General features: G+C 28.8%; 2 protein-coding genes across 4 annotated transcripts; one reads left to right on the top strand and one right to left on the bottom strand.

Moving 5' to 3' along the window:
- Positions 1 to 606: 606 nt before the first annotated feature.
- On the top strand, positions 607 to 5,297 carry LOC126833314 (protein Lilipod). The gene is made up of 12 exons (XM_050564572.1): positions 607 to 1,051; positions 1,116 to 1,240; positions 1,307 to 1,446; positions 1,692 to 1,795; positions 1,866 to 1,992; positions 2,087 to 2,155; positions 2,223 to 2,352; positions 2,876 to 3,051; positions 3,132 to 3,286; positions 3,348 to 3,579; positions 3,643 to 3,799; positions 4,667 to 5,297. Exons 1-12 carry the CDS (start codon positions 986 to 988, stop codon positions 4,770 to 4,772), a joined length of 1,587 nt encoding a protein of 528 aa, XP_050420529.1. The 5' UTR covers positions 607 to 985; the 3' UTR covers positions 4,773 to 5,297.
- Positions 5,298 to 5,967: 670 nt separating this feature from the next.
- On the bottom strand, positions 5,968 to 14,605 carry LOC126833675 (uncharacterized). Of its 3 annotated transcripts, none has more exons than XM_050565134.1 (27): positions 14,429 to 14,605; positions 14,001 to 14,108; positions 13,728 to 13,877; positions 13,448 to 13,492; positions 13,279 to 13,383; positions 13,054 to 13,218; positions 12,797 to 12,877; positions 12,021 to 12,125; positions 11,781 to 11,942; positions 11,646 to 11,711; positions 11,464 to 11,568; positions 11,227 to 11,391; positions 10,898 to 11,035; positions 10,382 to 10,480; positions 10,176 to 10,299; positions 10,056 to 10,113; positions 9,755 to 9,930; positions 9,494 to 9,683; positions 9,228 to 9,419; positions 9,060 to 9,170; positions 8,681 to 8,808; positions 8,183 to 8,363; positions 7,578 to 8,112; positions 7,394 to 7,504; positions 6,930 to 7,046; positions 6,632 to 6,712; positions 5,968 to 6,070 (listed from the first exon to the last, which is right to left on the bottom strand). In XM_050565134.1, the coding sequence occupies exons 1-27, from the start codon at positions 14,513 to 14,515 to the stop codon at positions 5,999 to 6,001; spliced, it is 3,657 nt and encodes a 1,218-aa protein (XP_050421091.1). In that variant the 5' UTR covers positions 14,516 to 14,605; the 3' UTR covers positions 5,968 to 5,998. The 3 variants fall into 3 exon arrangements, with proteins under 3 accessions (XP_050421091.1, XP_050421090.1, XP_050421092.1); XM_050565133.1 differs by lacking the exon at positions 5,968 to 6,070 and adding an exon at positions 6,101 to 6,576; XM_050565135.1 differs by lacking the exon at positions 5,968 to 6,070 and adding an exon at positions 6,372 to 6,544.
- Positions 14,606 to 20,265: the final 5,660 nt, after the last annotated feature.

Below are 20,265 nucleotides of genomic sequence, written 5' to 3'. Positions count from 1 at the left end.
AGTATAGGCAATTTTTTCCAAATATTAAAGGTTAAACTGTGATGTGTAACTATGAGTTCAGTAGTTAGGACTCTTTTAGTAGTTAAATTATTTTTCGGACTATCACAGCATCCTTGATAGCGATTTCAAAAAAAAATTCTGTTGAGTTGAGTTTTACGCGGATTAATTTTCTTCAGTCTTCATATATAGTTAAGGGAAGATATTCATACATATTTATGACAAAATTATCTGTGTTCCATCATCCGTATTTTTTCGATATACCTAATACAACCAACGCTATACCATTTTTAAAAAAGTCAAAAAGCCCTTTCATAATTAATTAATTATTCAGTAACTGGTTGAGATATTAAAAAAAGGGCGATGGTAGAACACAGACAATGATGTTGTCTATATTATGTGAAAATTTGGTTTCTTAGTTTTGATTTCAGTCTTTGTAAAATTAATCCGCGCAAGGCGGGTTTTTTGAAGAAAATAACGGGTGTGTGGCGCCCTCTTAAGCGTTATCATAATCACAGTGATAAAATTAGCATACGTGTCACGCCATCTAGCGGCTAACCGCCTTCTACCGATGACTGATATCACATTCCATCAAATTTTGCCATTTATTATATTTATACTTGATTTGTTTGTAAGATTAATTCGCGAATACTGTCTGCGCGAAATACGAGCTTATAAATTGGTAGGGCAATATTTACTCTAATTGTCATGTTTGTTTACATCGTCCGCCGTCTTTGTTTTTAGTTTATAAGAATTTATTTATCTTGCCGTCGTAATTCGTAAACAAGAAGGTAAATATAATATAATATTTATCTGTCGTGGCAAGGTTGTCCTAGAAACCGTTAGTGTAAAATGCAAAATCGTTTGCATCTGCTGCTCTGTTGTCTTTAAAAGATTAAGTTTATTAGTTGTAAGCATGTTCTGGTGGTGGCTACAGTACACCATATACGACACGCAAGCGTACGCGACATAGGTAATAATACGAATAATGTATGATGTAGATGAGCCAGACGAGCGAGAAGAGTTATTCTACAACAATGTCAGAGAAAAAATAGTAAGTATTAATTATTTGTTTTTGAGTTTAAATTAAAATTTAACATAATTTCTTTTCTCTGTAGATTTTTCTTCTATTATTTGTCTTGTTGTTGACGCTAAGTTACGTTATTGTAAATCAATATAGAAAGCGAGACAATATTGTTGTTTCTATTAGAGATGAAGACGATTTCACTGTATACAAGTATAGGTAAGGTTAAATTTATAAACATACAATTTTTATTGTGTATGTATTAGTGAATAAAAACTATTTTAGCCTACTACTCTGCACCATATCATTGGCTGTTTCTGTTGGTGCGGCACTGCTACTACCTATATCCATAGCCAGTAATGAAGTATTGTCTTTGTACCCATCAAGCTATTATGTCCAGTGGCTTAACCATTCACTTATACATGGTAATGACTAATGACACTACATTGTATGTATTAAATAGTATCATAGATTAAAATATATTCTTTGAATAGTCATTATTAAATCACAATTTTTGATTTCAAAATGGTAAATGTATTATTATGATGCTTAAAAAAATAAGCATTAAATCTACAAAATCGCTCGTCCATGATATATTTAATCTACGATAATATCGTTAAATATACAATTTGTATTACTAAGAATTAAAAATTATTATACCAATTTTTAGGCTTATGGAGTCTAGTATTTCTATTTTCCAATCTTTCACTTTTCATTTTTTTACCATTTGCATTTTTGTTCAATGAGTCTGAAGGTTTTCCAGGTCATCGAAAAGTAAGTGTGACCAAAGTAACATGTTATTCATTTAATTTGACAAAACATATATTTATGTATTTCTTTTTAGGGGTTAAAAGCTAGAGTGTATGAAACATGTACTGTAATGTTGTTGCTTGCAATATTTGTGCTTGTGTTAACATATTTGCTTTATACCATTTTCTATGCGGAACAATCCATATTTTATATGTTATTTAGTAAGTTTTTAATATTTTTTCATTTTAAACAAATGATTGTATCTTTACATTTATATATATATATATATTAATATAATATAACTGTCTTTTGCAGATTTATGGAACAATTATTTGCCCTTCTTATATTCTTGCATATCATTTATTGGTGTTCTGATGCTATTAAGTATACTTTCTAAGTTATATATTTTTTAAGAATATATTAAATATTAACTTGATGTTTTTAATTTCAGTATGTACGCCTGTAGGATTTGCCACCTTATTTACAATTTTGAGTAGATTTATAATAAAGCCTCAGTTACAAAAAACTACTGATGAAGAAATTAGTATATTAAGACTTGAAGTAGATTGTCTCACTAGAAGGTATTACTTGACATTGTCTTTATTGCATAGATTTGAAATTAATTCTGTATCTAATGCCTATTTCTTTCTTAAGTTTTTCTTTCTGCAGCAAATAAAATCTCTTCTTCTCTTCACTTATTTGTTCCAGAGCAAATACAAATTTTATTATTTGAATGTTTTCTTAGTTCATTAGTATTTTATTTGTTTTGGAACAAATTGATTTATTTTGTTCTAACACGAATAAATGTTAATGTAATTGATTAAACATAAATCATTACATTAAGTTTGAAATAGTATTCTAATTTTACACTAAATAAAAAAATGTAATCTTAAATTAATTAACACATATTTTGTAAAATTATTTTTCAAATGTAATTTTTATACAATATAGTAATTTGCTTTTTTTAAAATTCATATTAAGTCATCCTTACTGTAAATAAAAAGTAACTTGTATTACAAAAGAAATTTGTTTTATGTTACTACCCAACACTGATTATTAATTATTAATAAATAATCTTATTTTATGATTATTTAATTTTTTTAGATTGGATCAAATAACTCAAAATGGTGAGACGTATATGTCTCCAGAACCTATGTTGACAAAAAAAGAAAGAATAATGACCATAACTGAAAGAGATTTATGGACGTTGAAAAATGGAAAGCTAAAGAGTGGAGTAGTTGATAGATTAACAAACTTTCAGGAGCGACTTGACATACTTGGTAAAGAATAGACCATTTATTATCGATATATAATTTTTTTTATCAAATAATTAAACAATTATTTATTACCTTCTTTACAGAAAAACAAAGAAAAACATCTGTGTTTCGTAAGCTGTTTCTTTTTCCTACGTTTATGCTTCTATTGCTTATTCTTACAGTTGTCACAGTTCTATTAGTAGTTCAGAATTTACTATTGATACTTGTTGGAATTAGAGCTTTGCCTCTAAATACTCGAGTAAGGAAAACATGTTAATTTTTTTTTTGTGTAAACTGATAATGAATTGTATTGTTTTTAGCAATTTACTTTGGGTGTAAGTTCTCTTTCTAAATTGGGACCTTTTGGAGCCGGACTAGAAATTGTTATTATTCTTTATATGCTAGTGGCGTCAACGGTCGGTCTTTATTCGTTACCTGTAGTATCTAGATACCGTCCACGAATCAAACAAACTCCTCTGACACACATAGTGGGAAATTGCACTTTGTTGCTTATATTAAGTTCTGCGTTACCACTTTTGTCCAGAATATTGGGTAAGCATAATTATTAATTCACACGACATTTGAAACGATCTTCATAGTTTGATTGTTATTCAGGTATTACAGATTTTGATTTATTAGCCGATTATGGGAGAATTGAGTGGCTCGGTAACTTTGCAATTGTTGCATTTTATAATGTGGTTTTTGCTACAGCGGCTACTCTATGCTTGATTAACAAATTCACTTTAGCTGTACGCAAAGAACTATTATCAAGGTAAATATAATTATTATATTATTATGCAAGGTGCGGCAAATCAAACAGTGCAGTTTTGAAAGGCTGTTAAGAAAAAACTACGCAACTTACAGAAATTAGATTTATTTAATTTTCTTTAGTACATCATGCCGTTTTTTGTATCAAGTTTTAAAAATGGCGAACTACGGGGCTTCGCCGTCCGTACGTTTTTTGAAAATGGTCGTTCTTTCATCGCAACTCAGCGAGCTTTCTGGCTGCACTTTAACCTTGCGCGTCATGATACCGTCCCTCATCGTAACTGTCAACGCTCAACGTTATGTTTCCATGTTGGACAATTTTTTTGAACCACAATTGGAAGAGCTAATGGGAGAAACAGATATGGGGGACATCTGGTTCCAACAGGACGGGGCTAAGGCACATACTGCTCGAGTTTCAATGACAAAGCTGCGACAGATGTTCCCTACGCACCTCGTCTCTCTGAGGGGTGGTGTGAGGTGGCCCGCGCACTCACCGGATTTGAGTGTTTGTGATTTTTTCTTGTGGGGCTACCTGAAGGAAAAGGTTTTTAAACATCAACCTTACACCATGGAAGAACTCAAAGAGCAAATTCGGGAGGAAATTGGCGCTATACCAATTGAAATGTGTCAAAATGCGGACGAAAACTTAGAAGTTGCCTTCATCAATGTATCGCTGTTGGCGGCCATTATCTTTCTGATGTCATTTTTAAAACTGGATACATAAAACGGCATGATGTACTGAAGAAAATTAAATAAATCTAATTTCTGTAAGTTGCGTAGTTTTTTCTTAATAGTCTTTCAAAACTGCACTGTCTGTTTTTCCGCACCCTGTACAAAAGCTAAATATAAATGTTTAAATAATTGTTTCCAGACTGAAAAGTTTTTGGCAATGGATGATGGGCCGTGACTGCAGTATTACACACAATTCTAGTTTTTCAATTGACAATTCACCGACAATTAACAAAAAAATTAGTTAATTTGTTTACACCCATTTCATGTTTAGTGAATATATTTTTACTGTTATCGTTTATTATTATTTTTACTTATTTATTTTTAGTTTAAATCAAAACTAGTATGTTTTTGAAGTGTTTATTTATGTAGCAAAAAAAAAACTATGCACACGTCAAAACAATCCTATTTATTTCATTAGATATATTTTTAATACTGACTGATGCAAATGGGTAGAGTGTACCTATAGCAAATTAAATAGACTAATGTTTGCATTTTTAATTTCAGTTAATTTTAAGATCACTGAAATATATAGCAATGTTAAGTTTTCAGAAGTATTATTATTATAAATAACTTGATATAGCCAGTGTTCGAAATTAATTAAATTATTAAACCATCAGTGAATATTAAATAAACAAATTATTTTTATTACGTAAACTTTTATTTACTATAAAAAATATTTGTTTTTTTGTTTTTAATTTACAACTACATTGTATATTCATGAACATCAAAATCATTATTATCTATGCCTACCGTTTTGTTTATAATATAATGTAAAATTTTACTTCAAATCATTTTTTTTTTTTACTAATCAGATTTGCATTCTATGAATGTTAAAGTAACAATTTAATTGTTTTTATTTAACTGTTCTTTTTGTATTATGTTTTTAAGTTATTTATTTTTTTATTTGAACTAATATTGTAAAACTGAAATAATCTCTTCTGATTATTGTAAATATGTACTGAATAATATTTGTATTTTGTTTATGGGAATAAAATCAATTCTTTAAATGAAACATTGTTTATGTAAATATACTATTATTTAAAGAATTTTAATCTTTTAGTGATTAAAATCATTTCCTGTTTTATATATTAAAATGTTGTGAATAAAAGTTCTATTTTAGATATGATTCTAAGTGTAGCTATCGGAAAGTATAACATAATATATATTTCACTTAAAGGTTACTTTTCCTTCTTTTGTTATGAATTAGAAGTATCTAATAAGTAATCTTTTAATCAAATATAACTTATAAGGTTGATTTATCCTGGTTTTTAGATACTTATTGCCTTTTTCAAAATAATATTGTATAAAACTTCCTTATTTAGAGATATGAATACTCAAGCATTTCAATTTTTTTAAAAGACAATAATGGTTGCAGCATAATTAGAAATTTTCCGATACATTGATGTTGTAATTTAACAATAATATATACATATATTAACCTATCTAAGAAATTCGAAATAGAGTTTTGTATTTACAAGATGTGAGACTGAGTTATTAGTTTCGATGTTTGTCTGGCAGGTTCGGTGACATGTTTTACATTCTCCTGAAAAGTAGTGAAAACTGAGATAGGCCATGATGTTTCTTAAGCAATTATTTTATACATGGCGTGTGTCTGTACATAGAAAAGTTGGTTTTATTAGAAAACTTTTTAAACTCAAAAGTTAAAACATTTAGAGTTATCCATTCTGATTCTGTACGTCACTTACGTTGTAAACACTTATCAATAGTTAATGGGTTATACATCAAATTTTAATCATTTAGAATACAACAGCTCTACTTTACCTTGAAAAATATATTTATAATTCACAAATAAGTAAATTTTGTTTTTAAAGCTAATGTTATATTACAAAATTAAAATTAAATGTTATCCTCAGTCTTTGTATTATTTGTATGGTCTACTATTTTTTGTTCTTTAAAACTAGAAGTAACTTTGTAAAATGATTCAAAATGACTTTCAGATAATTCTTTGGAAGGTGTAACAAAAGTAAAACCACTTTGAGAACCGACAGCTAACCACCTAAATGATGTAACATTTTGATTCCAACAAACCTAAAAAAATATCAATTAAATTGATACTATTTAAGTTATAACTAAACTTTCTTACCTTAGTGATGTTTTCTAATGGATATCTTAATAATGATGTACTGTCCTTTAAATGTCTCTTTTCGTCATTTTCTGAAGGGTACTAAATTATAATTTAAAAGAAAAAAGAAAGTTACTAATATAATGTACAAATATTTTCATAAATATTTAATAAACTTTATTTAACCAGCTTCAACTATTATAACTACAAAACTAGATGTTGCCTTTACATAAAACTATTGAAATCTAAAATTTAGAAAAAAAAGCCAATGCATTCCTTTTGCTAAATGAGCACAAATGCCAGATAAAATGATACTCACAAATTTAGCATCTAGTGCAAATTCTTTTACAGTGTCATTGAAACGACTAAGGTTCAATGGTTCTGACCGAGACTCTTCACTAATTGATACTTTATTCACTGAAAGTTGTAATATTTTCTGAAATAATAAATTTATTATTTTTAATCAAGCAACAACACTAACAATTAGACAACATAGAAAAAAATATATTTTAAACTAAACTAGGTTTTTTTAAATTCAAGTTTTGAGCTTGCTCGTTTTTCTAAAAAATTTACATATAAGCAGTCATTGGTATAAAACAAACTTTTGGAATGAGTTTCACTGTTACATAAAACCTTATCTGATATTAATAAATCAAGAGTAAGGATTAAAATGTCTGGCATCACCATTGTTAAAAGCTTAAATTAATTGAATTATTAAATAGAAATTTCAACCACAAAAAATAAGAAAAGAAATTAAGTTGAGAAAATAATTAAGGTACTTACAGTACATTTTTTTCGCAAATGATTTCTTTCAGCTGAAAAACAATTTTCATAAACATTTCCATTTTCATCTCCAGTTGCAATAATATTCATCCAATTTGAACCAGCAATCGACTAAATGTAATATATTTGAGAATTAAAACTACTATAATATACTTTTATCAAATACCAATAAACTCTAACTAACCCAATGAATACCAGATTGAAAAAAAGAAGGTCCATATAATTCATCATCTTCACAACAGTCTTTTAATTTAAAATCTTCCTCACTGTTCTTATGATTATTATTTAATTTTTTCTTCTTCTTTCCTAGGTTTGATAATTCTTCATCACTAGTGTTTGAATCAGTAGCTGATGCTTCATAATCATCGTCATGACCATTATTTTTATCATTATCGCCATCAAAGTTATTTTTATCAACAGTGCCATCGCGGTTATTTGTATCATCATCATCATCATCATCATCATCACTATTTGCATAAGAATTGTCCACTTTCATTTTATCATTATCACATTTAAACTTTTCGCTATTAATACTTTCATCAAGATCACAACATTCATCGACACTATCATTGAATGATTCAATTTTGTTAACAATATCACTAGTTTTCGTTTTGTTATTACTCAATGATGATGATAACACAAACAATTCAGGATTATAATCGTTCAAATCATCATTACAGTTAAAGAAATTTATACTTCTCACTTTAGAAAAAAGGGAACTAAAAAAACAAGGAAAAATAATTAATAAATACTTGTGCAAATAGATAAATAAGCTTCCGTTCAACTTACTTTACGCTTTTTGAGCATAGCATCAACGTATAACATTGTTGTAACCAAGTACAATCAGAACAATTATAAAATTTTGTATCAAATATGGGATCTTCAGTCGATTTTATATCCCATAGATTTATTTTACCGTCAAATGTAGTTGTAGCTAAAATTGTGGGATTTAAATAGTTCATGGAAAGTCCTGTCAAGTACAAATGCATTAATTTTTATATACATTTTAATACATATACATTCGTGAAAATACTTAATATATTAAATAATATATTATTCTTATACAATTTTCGACTTAATCAGATGCCTCGGGCCTAACTGAGATAACTTTAAATTTAGATGTTTTTTTGTTATGTTTAACTTTATGTTGTTTGTTTTGGTAAAAAAAATTATACTTATGACAAATAAGTTTAATATTGTCAGTCAAATTAGAAAAAGGAGCAACACACAAAATATGTGTTAATTATCTTGTTATATTGGCTAATGATATTAGAAATAATCTTTTACCTGTTATGCAGCATTTACTAGCTCGAAAAGTATTACTTGGATACAGTATGTCACCTTTTAAAAATATTGAATTTAAATTCAAGTTGAATATGCTAACTAAACCATTTGTATAGCCACATATTAAAGTCCTGAAATAACAAAGTTACAAATTGTAATACACATATTATTATTTAATAAGAACAGAACGAGAGGACAAGTGGCAAGTGGTTAATATGTCACCGGTTTGACAATTGGTCACGGGCGCTCCATATTCCGGCTGAAAAACCATCAGTTAAAAAGAAGCTGATATCCCCCTCCCCGGCGACAACTGATGACCCGCCTCAGAAAACTACATGATGATAAACAACAGAATGAAAACCAAATTGTCAGTAGTACTTACTTAAAAGGGGCAGTTGCTTGCCAACAAACTCTAGTACATTGTATACTAGTGTTATTCCATTCAAATTCAAAATTCCTCGCTATTATTGGCTTGACTTTATAAATGTTAAATCTAAAATTTCAAGTTGTATTACATCAATTGTCTGTAAAAAGATTATTTTTGTCTTACTTTACTGGATCGCCTTTCATATGAGGCATTGCAAATATTGGACAATCACCACTGGATGTACTCAAAGCCAACAAACCAATTTTTTTATTTGGCTCATAAGAACCTGCAGGACACCAAGCCATATCCCAAACAGCTCCAAATTCGTGAGCTATACCATACGACATATAGGGCATCATATCACTTGAACTATGGCTAACAAAACAAAATAAAAATGTTGTTATACTATTTCTATAAATCATAATTTTTATTTAATTTTTGACTAATACTTTATGTTGTGCAAGGTGTCAAACTTCCATAACTGAATAAGTGAAGGATATTTGTAACTTTGCATTTCTTTATGAATAATGTCGGGATTAGGATGACATGAGATAGCTAAATATTGAACTTGTACGTCTTCAGAAGCAGGACACCACGCCATTGCCCAATCTGGACCACCAGTATTGAGCCAATACATTTCTTAAAAAGAAAATTAAAACGTCAAAACAATTTTTTTTTTATGTCTACACTTTCAGTATTTAACTACTAACCATTAATGTATATCGATTGAAAGAGATTAACACAAATGTGGTTTTCCTCTGAACAAAAAATTTTGCACGACTGCTGACAAATTGGCAAATATTTTTTCGCTTCTACATCATGTAATAGCTGAATATCAGGTTGAATATTTTTGAATAAATTGTTGTCCGATAATATACATTTATAACTAAGGACATAATTAAAATGATTAGAAACTATGTTTTACAATTTCACAAAAAATTATATTTTGATCAGACATTTAAAGTGTAAATAGTAAAATATATAACATACATATTCAATTTATATACTCACAAATCATAATAGTGTAATAACGGTTTTACAGAAACATTTATATAAGGGTCATACTTATCTGCAATAATTAAACCCATTTATTAGTTTTAAGCACATTGTTATACAAAGTAGATGACATACTCGATACATATTTTCCTAAATTGTTTTTTATTTCGTTTATATCAATATTATGAGCATCTTCAACATGATCGACTATATCATTATAACTCATAATAGTCGAGTTACATAGTATACAAAAATAATCCTGTAATACATAATTATAAACTATTAGTTTTATTTCAATAAATTTTAAATATAACCGTATAGTGATTAGCTTTTAATCTTACACAATACTCAGTCAAATATTTAGTTTCTGGATGTAGGCTTAATACATTCAGAGGTCTTTGTTTCCTTTTCGATTTGTAAAACAGTAAATCTCCTTTATCCTAGAAGTTTAAACTATAATAGTAAATGTATTAAAATAGTAACTAAAAAAGCCGATAGTCAATGATCCGCTTAGAATATCTTAAAATCAAGACTCAGCTAGTTAGAAATACCTGTGACAATACAATGGATAGGAAAATATACTTTTAAACATTCACATACATAAAATATATGAGAAAAAAGTTGTTTAACACCCCATTCCCATTTTAAACACTGGTCAATATCAAACTGCAAAAAAGTGATTTACCAAAAAAAAAATTTGTACTCGGAGTCCTCTAAAAATCTCCCCGTATTTATGAATGTTTTAGTAACTATTGGTTGTTTTCTAATTTTGTCCAATTTAGTAAAGAATTTTGTAATACACGTGTATGACATCATTTGTTGAATTTAGCCCAAAAATTTAAATAACTAGGAATTACCGTATTACTACTATAGTGATTATAATCTTGTGATGTTTTAACAATTGAACCATGACAATTTAATTTGTGACATATCATAGATGTTGGCTTAACTTTCCTTCCACATTTATCACATTCCGCTAAAAGAAGTATCGTGTCCTATTGAAAATATATATTTATAAATGTGTACTGTAGTGATGGTACAGGGTGCATGCGGCGTAATAGACTCCCATATTTCAAATAATCATCATAGGAAATAAAGAAGTCCATTACCCCGCAGCCTATACTTAATTCATAGATTTATGTATTATTATACTTGATAAATTAATAAAAATTAAATTTTTGCTTACTTTTTCAGATTTTTTACAAAATAATACATGGCTAGCAAAGCCAGGAATACTTTTTTTAACAGTTTTGCAATCTTCACAAGTCAATTTTACTCCTCGCCCACGCACAACTTTAAATGGTATAAATTGTTTTAATATAGATAGTACAACTTCATAACTATCGAAATTCTGGAATATACAAATTTTTATTTGAATAACAGTTTTCACTAGAAAAATAACATAATATTGTTATTGGGTTACAGGTTTTTCTTCACCAACAATCCAGCATAAGTTATAGTGCTCAGCCGCATGTACTTTATGGTACTCTTTTAGAGTCATTTCTTTATTACAACGTCCACAAGTAACCTTTATACAATAAGTGTTAAAAAAATAAGACATTTTAATTATGAGATTAAAAATATTTTTTATTTTCAATATCTTACTTTGGATGAATTATTTTCTGAACTTATACACACAGAGTTTTTTATTTCTCTTTGACTAACTGTATTCTAAAAAAAAAAAAAAAAATGATAGATAGGTATAGTTTGTTTTTTAAGTAGTGATAGAAAAACACTCACTGGTCTTAACTGACATTTTTTTAAATGGCTAACAAAACCTGGAATGCTCCTTTTAACAATATCACACCACTCACAAGAAAGCATTATTTTTTTTTCACGTGCTGCATTAACAGGTAAACTTTTTCTAACTAAATCTTGTGTGGTAGTTTCATCATCAAAATCCTTAGACAAAAAAAGTTTACAACATAATATAGTTAATTACATAAAAGTTAAAACTTCATGTCGTTGCAAACTACTTACAACTTCTTTCTCGCCCTTTAGCCAACATAAATTGTAATGTTTATTCTTATGTTTTTCTTCGTATTCTCTGTACAGCATGCTTTCATCACAACGGCCACAAGTTACCTGAATATAAGTAATGCGAAGTTAAAATAAGTAGGTAAGAATAATATATATATAGTATATACACATAATTTATTCTAAACTGAAACTACTTAGTTTCCTCAAATCATGTTTTTGTATTGCCGTGTTCAACATAGTAATCAATTACGGTACATACATTTTTTAAGTTTTCTGCCCACACTGTTGGTAGATCAACTCTCAGATTTGAAATTTTTTTTTGCATTTTTATGCCAAATTTTATGATTTTTTTTGACAAATAGTGTTGTTCTATAGAGTCAAAATATTACATCTCTTTGATAATGCTGCCATTTAATGTTAAAATATCAAAAGAACAAGTATATTTAGCCAATAGACTGAAAAGTATAGCATTTACGCGCGCGGTAGTATAATATACCTGCGCCTAGTACGGTTTGGAATGCACCTAAATAGGTACACTATACGTAAATTTAGACTTCAAATATAAATTTGAAAATTTAAGAGCACATTCTCCAGATGATTAACTAATTTTCTAAGCAATACATTTTTTTCACATGACCCTTCCCCCTCCCCTTAAATTAAGATAAAAAAATATTAGCTTTATATCAAGATTTTTTTTTAATAAATAGTTGGTAAAACGTCTACTTAAGTAGTCATATACTAATTAAAGAAATGTATCACATTAATGGTGAACTTACAGTTGAATTATATTTTGCTTCTAGTTCATCATCAATTTCAGCTGAAGACATATTATTTTCTTCAACAGGTAGAGTAGATAACTGTTAAAAAATTAAGAATACAATTTTAATTATCTTTAGAAATGTGAGCGCAAAATCCATGTTTAATAAAGTTTGCTAGCGTCTGGGAACTTTGGCAAACTACATCAAATCCATAAGAATTTAACATTGCAAAAATTCTTATTTTATTTTTCTAATTTTATTACATAAATACTTACATTTTGTTGAGCATCACATTTTCCAACATGCTTAGCAAAGCCACTTACACTTTTCTTTTTTTCACCACACCATTCACATGTAAAAGATACTTTTTTGTTACGTTCAGCATACTTTGGTAAAATTGAGCGCAATAAATAGGCAATTTTATTTTCATCTGTATAATCCTATAATAAAAAGTTATAATAACAAAAATAATATAACATCTAATCAATGTTTGGGCTCACTAATGTTTCTTCACCTTCCACCCAACACAAGTTATTATGGATATGACGATGATTATTAATATACTCCACACCGGTCATACTAGTATAACATCGGCCACACGTTACCTGTATAAAATGTGTAGTGTGTATATTTTCAATCAACAGAATCAGGTAATAACATGATACTTACTGTAGGTTGGTAACTTATCTTATTATTGGTTATATTTGAAGTACCCTGAAAAAAAATTAATAAATAATTTAGTTAATTATATATGTTTAATTTAAATTATTACATTCCTCAAACAGTAAATAAATTTATATTAAAGATCCTAAAATTATACATTTACACATAGAAATGAAAATTGTTTTCATTTATTTAGTTTATACACATTGTATATTTTATATTTTAACACATTTCCAAATATTTTTAGAATTTATTACTTTTGTAGTAGAGAATTAAAAAAACTTACCGTATTATTTCTACATTTTTGGAGGTGAGTACAAAATCCAACAATACTTAATTTTACATCATTACACCATTCACAAATAAATTTTATTTTTGGTTTGTTTTTAGTAGCCCCACGTAATAAGGATAGAACTGCACTTGTATCTGTATAATCCTATAAATTAAAATAATAATATAAACATAGTGATATCCTTGTCGGCATTTCACAAATCAAAAAATAGTATATTATATTTTATAATAGTATATTATATGTTTTGTATAACTTCACGAAACTTACTATTTCACTTTCAATTCCATCAAGCCAACATAAGTTATAATGAGTTATACGATGTTCATTATCGAAGTCTGCAAATGGCATTTGTTGTTTGCATCTACCACACGTGACCTAAAAAAATGTATTAGTTAACAATAACAATGCTAGTATAATACATAGTAGGATATCTAATAATATCAAGAAATCATACAATCACTTTTAAACTTAGGCTATAAAAAGGTGTTGTGTAAAATTATTGATTAATTGATTCATTTTTATACAAATTTGTATAATTGTATCCACTTTAAAAAAAAATCGTATTATAAATAGCAATGATTAATTACAATCAAACCAAAAGGTAATGAACAAAATAAACTATAATAATTTGTACTGCAAGAACAATTAATAAAAGTCTATTATCCTATCAACTATTAAATTTATTTCAAACCCACCATGGTATCAGCGGCGATGATTATTGTTACTTCTGGTTCAAGTTTTACGTCTTCATGAAAATTCTCTATACTATCTTCGTTATTCATTTTAGAATGTTTAAAATTTTAAACTATTTAGTATTGACTCTAATACCTTAGTAATAACAATTGATTTCAAAAATTGACGCCGCTATGTCACTATCAGTATCAGACTGCAACGAGTATGAAGTTAGCCATAAACGAGCCAGCAATATTTGATAACAGAAAGTGTCATGGCGTTGGTGTATGTTGTGTTGCCAATACACTAATTATTCTAAGGGGCAGCCCATATATCCACGTACACCGACGATTATTATTATGCGATATCGACTTAATTAATTAAAATATATTCTAATTATCGACAAAACAGTAAGAGTATATTATTTAACTTAAAAAAATGGCACTTGGGGTTTTGCGGCCGCCGAACCCAACCCAGCAATAAAAAAGCGGCCGAACGCCGACCGAAACCGTCGGCAGTTATGTCAATTTTTGACAATGTTCCGGAAGAGGTCCCCTCAATTTGATTATACCAATCGAAAGCTTACTAAAATGTCTAAAAATTCGTTTCTATGTAAAAAGTTGGCACCGGGGGTCTTGCGGCCACCAGAAGCCGCCGAACCCAACCCAGCAATAAAAAAGCGGCCGATTGCGGTCACGTTAAACCTATTTTAGTAGTCCATGATCCACATGTGGTTCATTTCAAACATTTATTTCTCTGGAGATTTATTTGTATGGACTATATTCTATGAAATTTATAATAACACAGTTGGACAGGTAAGATGATAGGGACTTAATTAATTAATTAATTAATAAATTAGGGACTTATCTATAAATAAATCATGAACCACATTAGGGGTCATCGTCCGATGACCGTGGAGGACAGTGAACGTGTTAATCTCTAGTGTTATAAAATCCTAGCCCCCGCTAGAATTGCGTCAAGTAATTCCCCGTTATATATTATAATTAAAAACGTCCCTTGTTCTGGCGGCGAATCGGTCGCGCCGAAATCTGACTGTCGTGTCCTTAACGAACTTGATGGGGCTAATGTGTGATCGAGTGATGGTAAATTTTATGGAAAGAATAATCGCCTGTAGGGCTAGCAGGGGGTGGGGGGTCATATAATGGATATTGTTTTTCGCTGTTAAACCTAAACTTCTCCTGAAGAGAATGATACATTTGTTATGTTTTTTTAAGAGAAATAAATTTAATTTATAGCAGATTTAAATCCGGCGTTCTTTTTGAGACACCCTATATATTAAAACTAAAATCGTGATTGCAGGGCAGCGGCGACAACGCAAATGGACGCAGTAGGCCATGTGGAAATGGCACACGTTATTTGAAAAAAAAATTAAAAACAATATGTCAGACCATTGGGCGGATGTGCATTGGTGTGTTTGTTTTTTTACAGCCCAATAAGAAAAGGTGAAAAAAAGAAAATATAAAAATGATTAGAATAAGAGGTTATAATAATAATAATAATTAGTTTATAAAAAAAAATGAGAGTATTTAGTGTGCAAAATGTAAAATACGATTATAGTTAGCGGTGTAAGTTATTCTGTGGATGTGGCGCTGTCTGGTTCGCCTTGTGCCTGTGTCGAGTGGACGTCTCAATCGACTTGAACCAAAGCCAATACAGAGGTATCTCCTCTGTATAGCATAGAATAAAAATGAATTACTGTTTATAAAAAAAAAAAAAAAATTGACTTACCGCCCAGTTTTGTGTTTCTTGCTTAGCTTTTACACTATTTATGAGTTCACTTGATACACTAGTATCAAGTTAGTTCGTTGGTATTAACCAACGACGTTTCTGTTATTGAACATCATACTTAACTCCAATTTTGAATTTTTTTTCAATAATAATAATAATTTTAATTTATTTACTTAATCTCAGTTAAAATTAAAATGTCTATTGACAAGTATCAAAACTATCTTGCCATCGAAAAACTTTCAAACTTCAATGAAGTAAAACCAAAAAAGGTTCAAAAATGTAAGTGGAAATTACATACAAATCGAAATAGATTATAAATAATTTTTTTTTTTGTACAGAAACACTTAAGTAAGATAAAAAAACTATAAAAAAATATATATTGTATGGTTTTTGTCAGTACACACGTTAGATCTTAAAAACGGATGAAAAGTGTTAAAATGGTTGGCTAGTTTCTTTCTTTCTTTCTTTCTTTCTTTTCTTTCTTTCTTTCTTTGACGGTTGGTTGTTCAAGCATGTTGTATATTTAGCAGTAAATAATTTAAATAAAAATCAGTATAGCTTAACGCGCGACACAGGTGAGGTGGCTCGCACGTCAATTAAAAAGTATCTACGCTATACACCGATACATCGGCACATGGGTATGTCTTAGACACAACACAAACAAACAATTCGTGGCACTATTAAATTTGACGTTTAAATGACTTATCAATTTCAAACAACTGTCTTAAGCGAATAATGCGAGTGTGTAAAACCGAGGTAACAAAATTGCTGTACATATGTTATTGTTATTTAATAATAATTTTTTTAGTTTCGATGCGAAGCATTTGGTTTAAAAGAAGAAAAAAAATATATATATACATATACAGAATGATCCATCTGATGTTAAACACTCGTTTTGATTGACTAATTAATGACAATTAAAAAGTCAAATGCTAACATTTTTTTGTCTACATATTTACGGAATTAAAACCATAATATGTTTGTGTCTTTTACGTATAAGAAATGGAGGTAGGTAAACGTTTGTTAAGCATTAAGAAATATAGTTAAATATATATTTCTATATTTCCTACAAGTATAGGAAAAAAATCATTTTTTAAAATATTAATATTTTTTGAGAAAATTAGTGTCTTCATTAAACGGATCACCCTGTAAAAAATTGTTTTTTTTTTTTTTATAGATAATGTAGATATTCTTCTGTTCAAAGCATTTATAAGAAAAATATGCGATGGATTGGGTTTAAACACAATACACTTCCTTGATCAGTTGATGTCAACAGCCCAATTATTCCGACAAATGATGAGACAGAGTGAACGGAATAGACAAGGCTACAGAGCTTGAATTTCTTTCACATACTAATTCGGTTTAACAATGTTATACAATTCTTACAGACTTATTATATCATAGTCGACATAAATACCTACCATTTAGGGAGATTTCATAATATATTTTTGAGACTATAGATATGATTATATATTTATTAATTTAGGGTAAAACAATTTCGAACGACAAGCTATTGGCGTTAAATGTATTGGTGAGGGTGTAGTATACGTCTGTAATGTGGAAATTTTATAAATAAATATAATAATAAAAGCAATTTGTATGCATAATGGTAATAAATAATATTTTACAATTTTAATAATATAATATTAAACTTATAGAACCGTTTGAAAATGTTCAAAATGATAAATTTGTGTTCAGAAACAAATATAGGCGGTTGATTATTAATTTTTAAATTGAATCAATATCATTATTTTTATACGTGCGTCATAAAATAAGTGTTGTTCGGTTGAAAGCTGAATGAACTTTTTTTAAAGTTTGTGTACTCTTTAAAGATTGTGTGTTTGAACTTTGAATTTCAAACACTGTGACACTAAACGTCGAAAAGCAATACAAATAGGACAGTTAAATAACTAAATTGTGTCTATTATAAGCAGTACTTATAATTTTCATACCGCACAGCAGTATTTAAATGCATGGTATGATTATTATAAGGTCCCTCTAACACGCAGTGGCACAACTAAGGGGGGCTTAGCTCCCCATGACTAAAATTTAGGCCATTCCACCAAAATAGTCCTCGTTGACTTGAATATTAGTTAAATTTTATCATGTTGTCATTTGAAAAATTGAAAAGTAACGGTTAATGAACGTTATTAAAACGATTTTTTTTTCAATTAAACTTTATACATTATGTACCTATTATCTGTGATAAAATATTGATTGGAAAAAAAAAATGAATTTAGATTTGAACGATGGGGTTTTTAATGTAATATTCTAAAATTCTGAAATTGTATTTATTGACTTGTAAGTATGAACCTAACAAAGAGATAGCTTTTTTTTGGGGTTATTCTCATGTTGCATGTAAAACAATTTCTATGAGTACAAGTAGTAGATTATTTTAGTCCACAATTTTGGTGAGGGCTGTAGCCACCCCCCAAAATTTGAACCCTAGTTGCGCCTATGATTACACGTATAGGTAAGGTTAGGTTAGGTGTGTCCGACAAAGATTTGACAAACGAAATAACTTTTGTCTATTTTTAAGGTTTTTTTTTTTTAAATTATTTTTTAAAATACTCATTTGCGCTATAAACATCAAGGTTTGTATTGCTCTTGACGGTTTTACTATTTTTTATGTTTTTTTATTTATAGCGCAAATGAGTATAAATTAATTTTAAAAACAAATCTTAAAAATATTCATTATTACTAAAGTTATTTAATTTGTGAAATCTTTGTGGGACACTCTGTATACATGTGTAACACGCATAGTTCACATACACGTGTATGAGTTGGTATAATTATAATTGCATGTGTACCAACTACACGTGCACACTGTATATGTATCTACACGCGTGCCTTTAACTACGGGTGTTCTCACAACTGTAAGTTTTAATAATACTTATATTTATTGTATTTCAGAGTATTCATTATTTTATTGCTTTCCACTTAAATGTTGTATTATAGCCCCATTGGATCGAGCGGGTTCTCGGATAAAATAAAAACATATTTTTACATGGAGATTTAACAAGATATGACGACACTCTCGAGTGTGAACGATCGACTCGTTTAAATCGTAAAGTAATTGTTGCTATAAATACAATATAGAAAGAAAAATTTTAAAAAAACGTCCACCCTTTAATCTAATAAATAATAATATACTCTTGGTATAAGCAAATAAAATATATCCAACAAAAACCTAACAGTGAAAAAGGGCCAAGTTCTAGACCCCTTCCCAAAAAAACCTTAACAAATAACAGACAAAGTACACATTTAAGTTGACGGGAATTTATACGCCTTATTTAATAAGACATTTAATATTTTTCGTTTTATGAGTTTTCAAATATATTTAAAAAAAAGTACAGTGAAACATATCTGTGTGCGCACATATCCCAAAATAGTATGTCTGTTTCGAGAATTTTGGCAACTTTAATATTAACATTGTATATTATATTAAGTTATATTTTATCAGGTGCACATAAAAATAAATTAAGAGTATCCACACTTCATGCAGATACATCAATTCATGGATATGTCCTGATAATTATATGATTATTTCCGATCAATAATCTCCTTGCGATATATGCTGATAGTATAGTCTTAATTACGTGTTCTGGCCAAACGGTTTTTAGTAGTTTTATAATATCTGGCCTAAATTAGGTGTACCTAATGAGGTGTAACTATTCTCGTATCTTTAATATCTTATCCCTTATCAGTTATCTGATAACTTACTATTAATCAGCCCTTTAATTAAAAAAACGCGTCACACGCACATATTTTCTACGGTAACGTTCAGCGTGATGCACCCACAGATTTTCTTATTGACCCCCAGCCAAAAGACATATCCATGTCAAAATATAAAATTTGAGGGCAATAGTTTTTTAAACATTGCAAATTCTAAATAAATATTTATGTCCAATGAGTAACGGAAAAGTATACCCAAATATAGTGTCTTATCCAGTCATGTGATAATTATCCGACATATCCAGATATTTGTTGTACATTCACCAAATAGCTAATAAAATCGATACCGAATGTAAGATATAATTAATAATAGTGTTTGTTTTATCTAGCACCCACGCAGTCTATTAGTTGGTAGTATTTATGTTACAAACTAGAG

Source organism: Adelges cooleyi, unplaced genomic scaffold (assembly GCF_023614345.1).
Source record: "Adelges cooleyi isolate 19-005CV unplaced genomic scaffold, UGA_ACOO_1.1 ACOO_flye_CR_arks_rails_tigmint_CR_PRNA_2, whole genome shotgun sequence".
Taxonomy (NCBI): domain Eukaryota; kingdom Metazoa; phylum Arthropoda; class Insecta; order Hemiptera; family Adelgidae; genus Adelges; species Adelges cooleyi.
The sequence above is the reverse complement of the archived record's forward strand: the minus strand, read 5'-3'. Positions and strand labels throughout refer to the sequence as shown.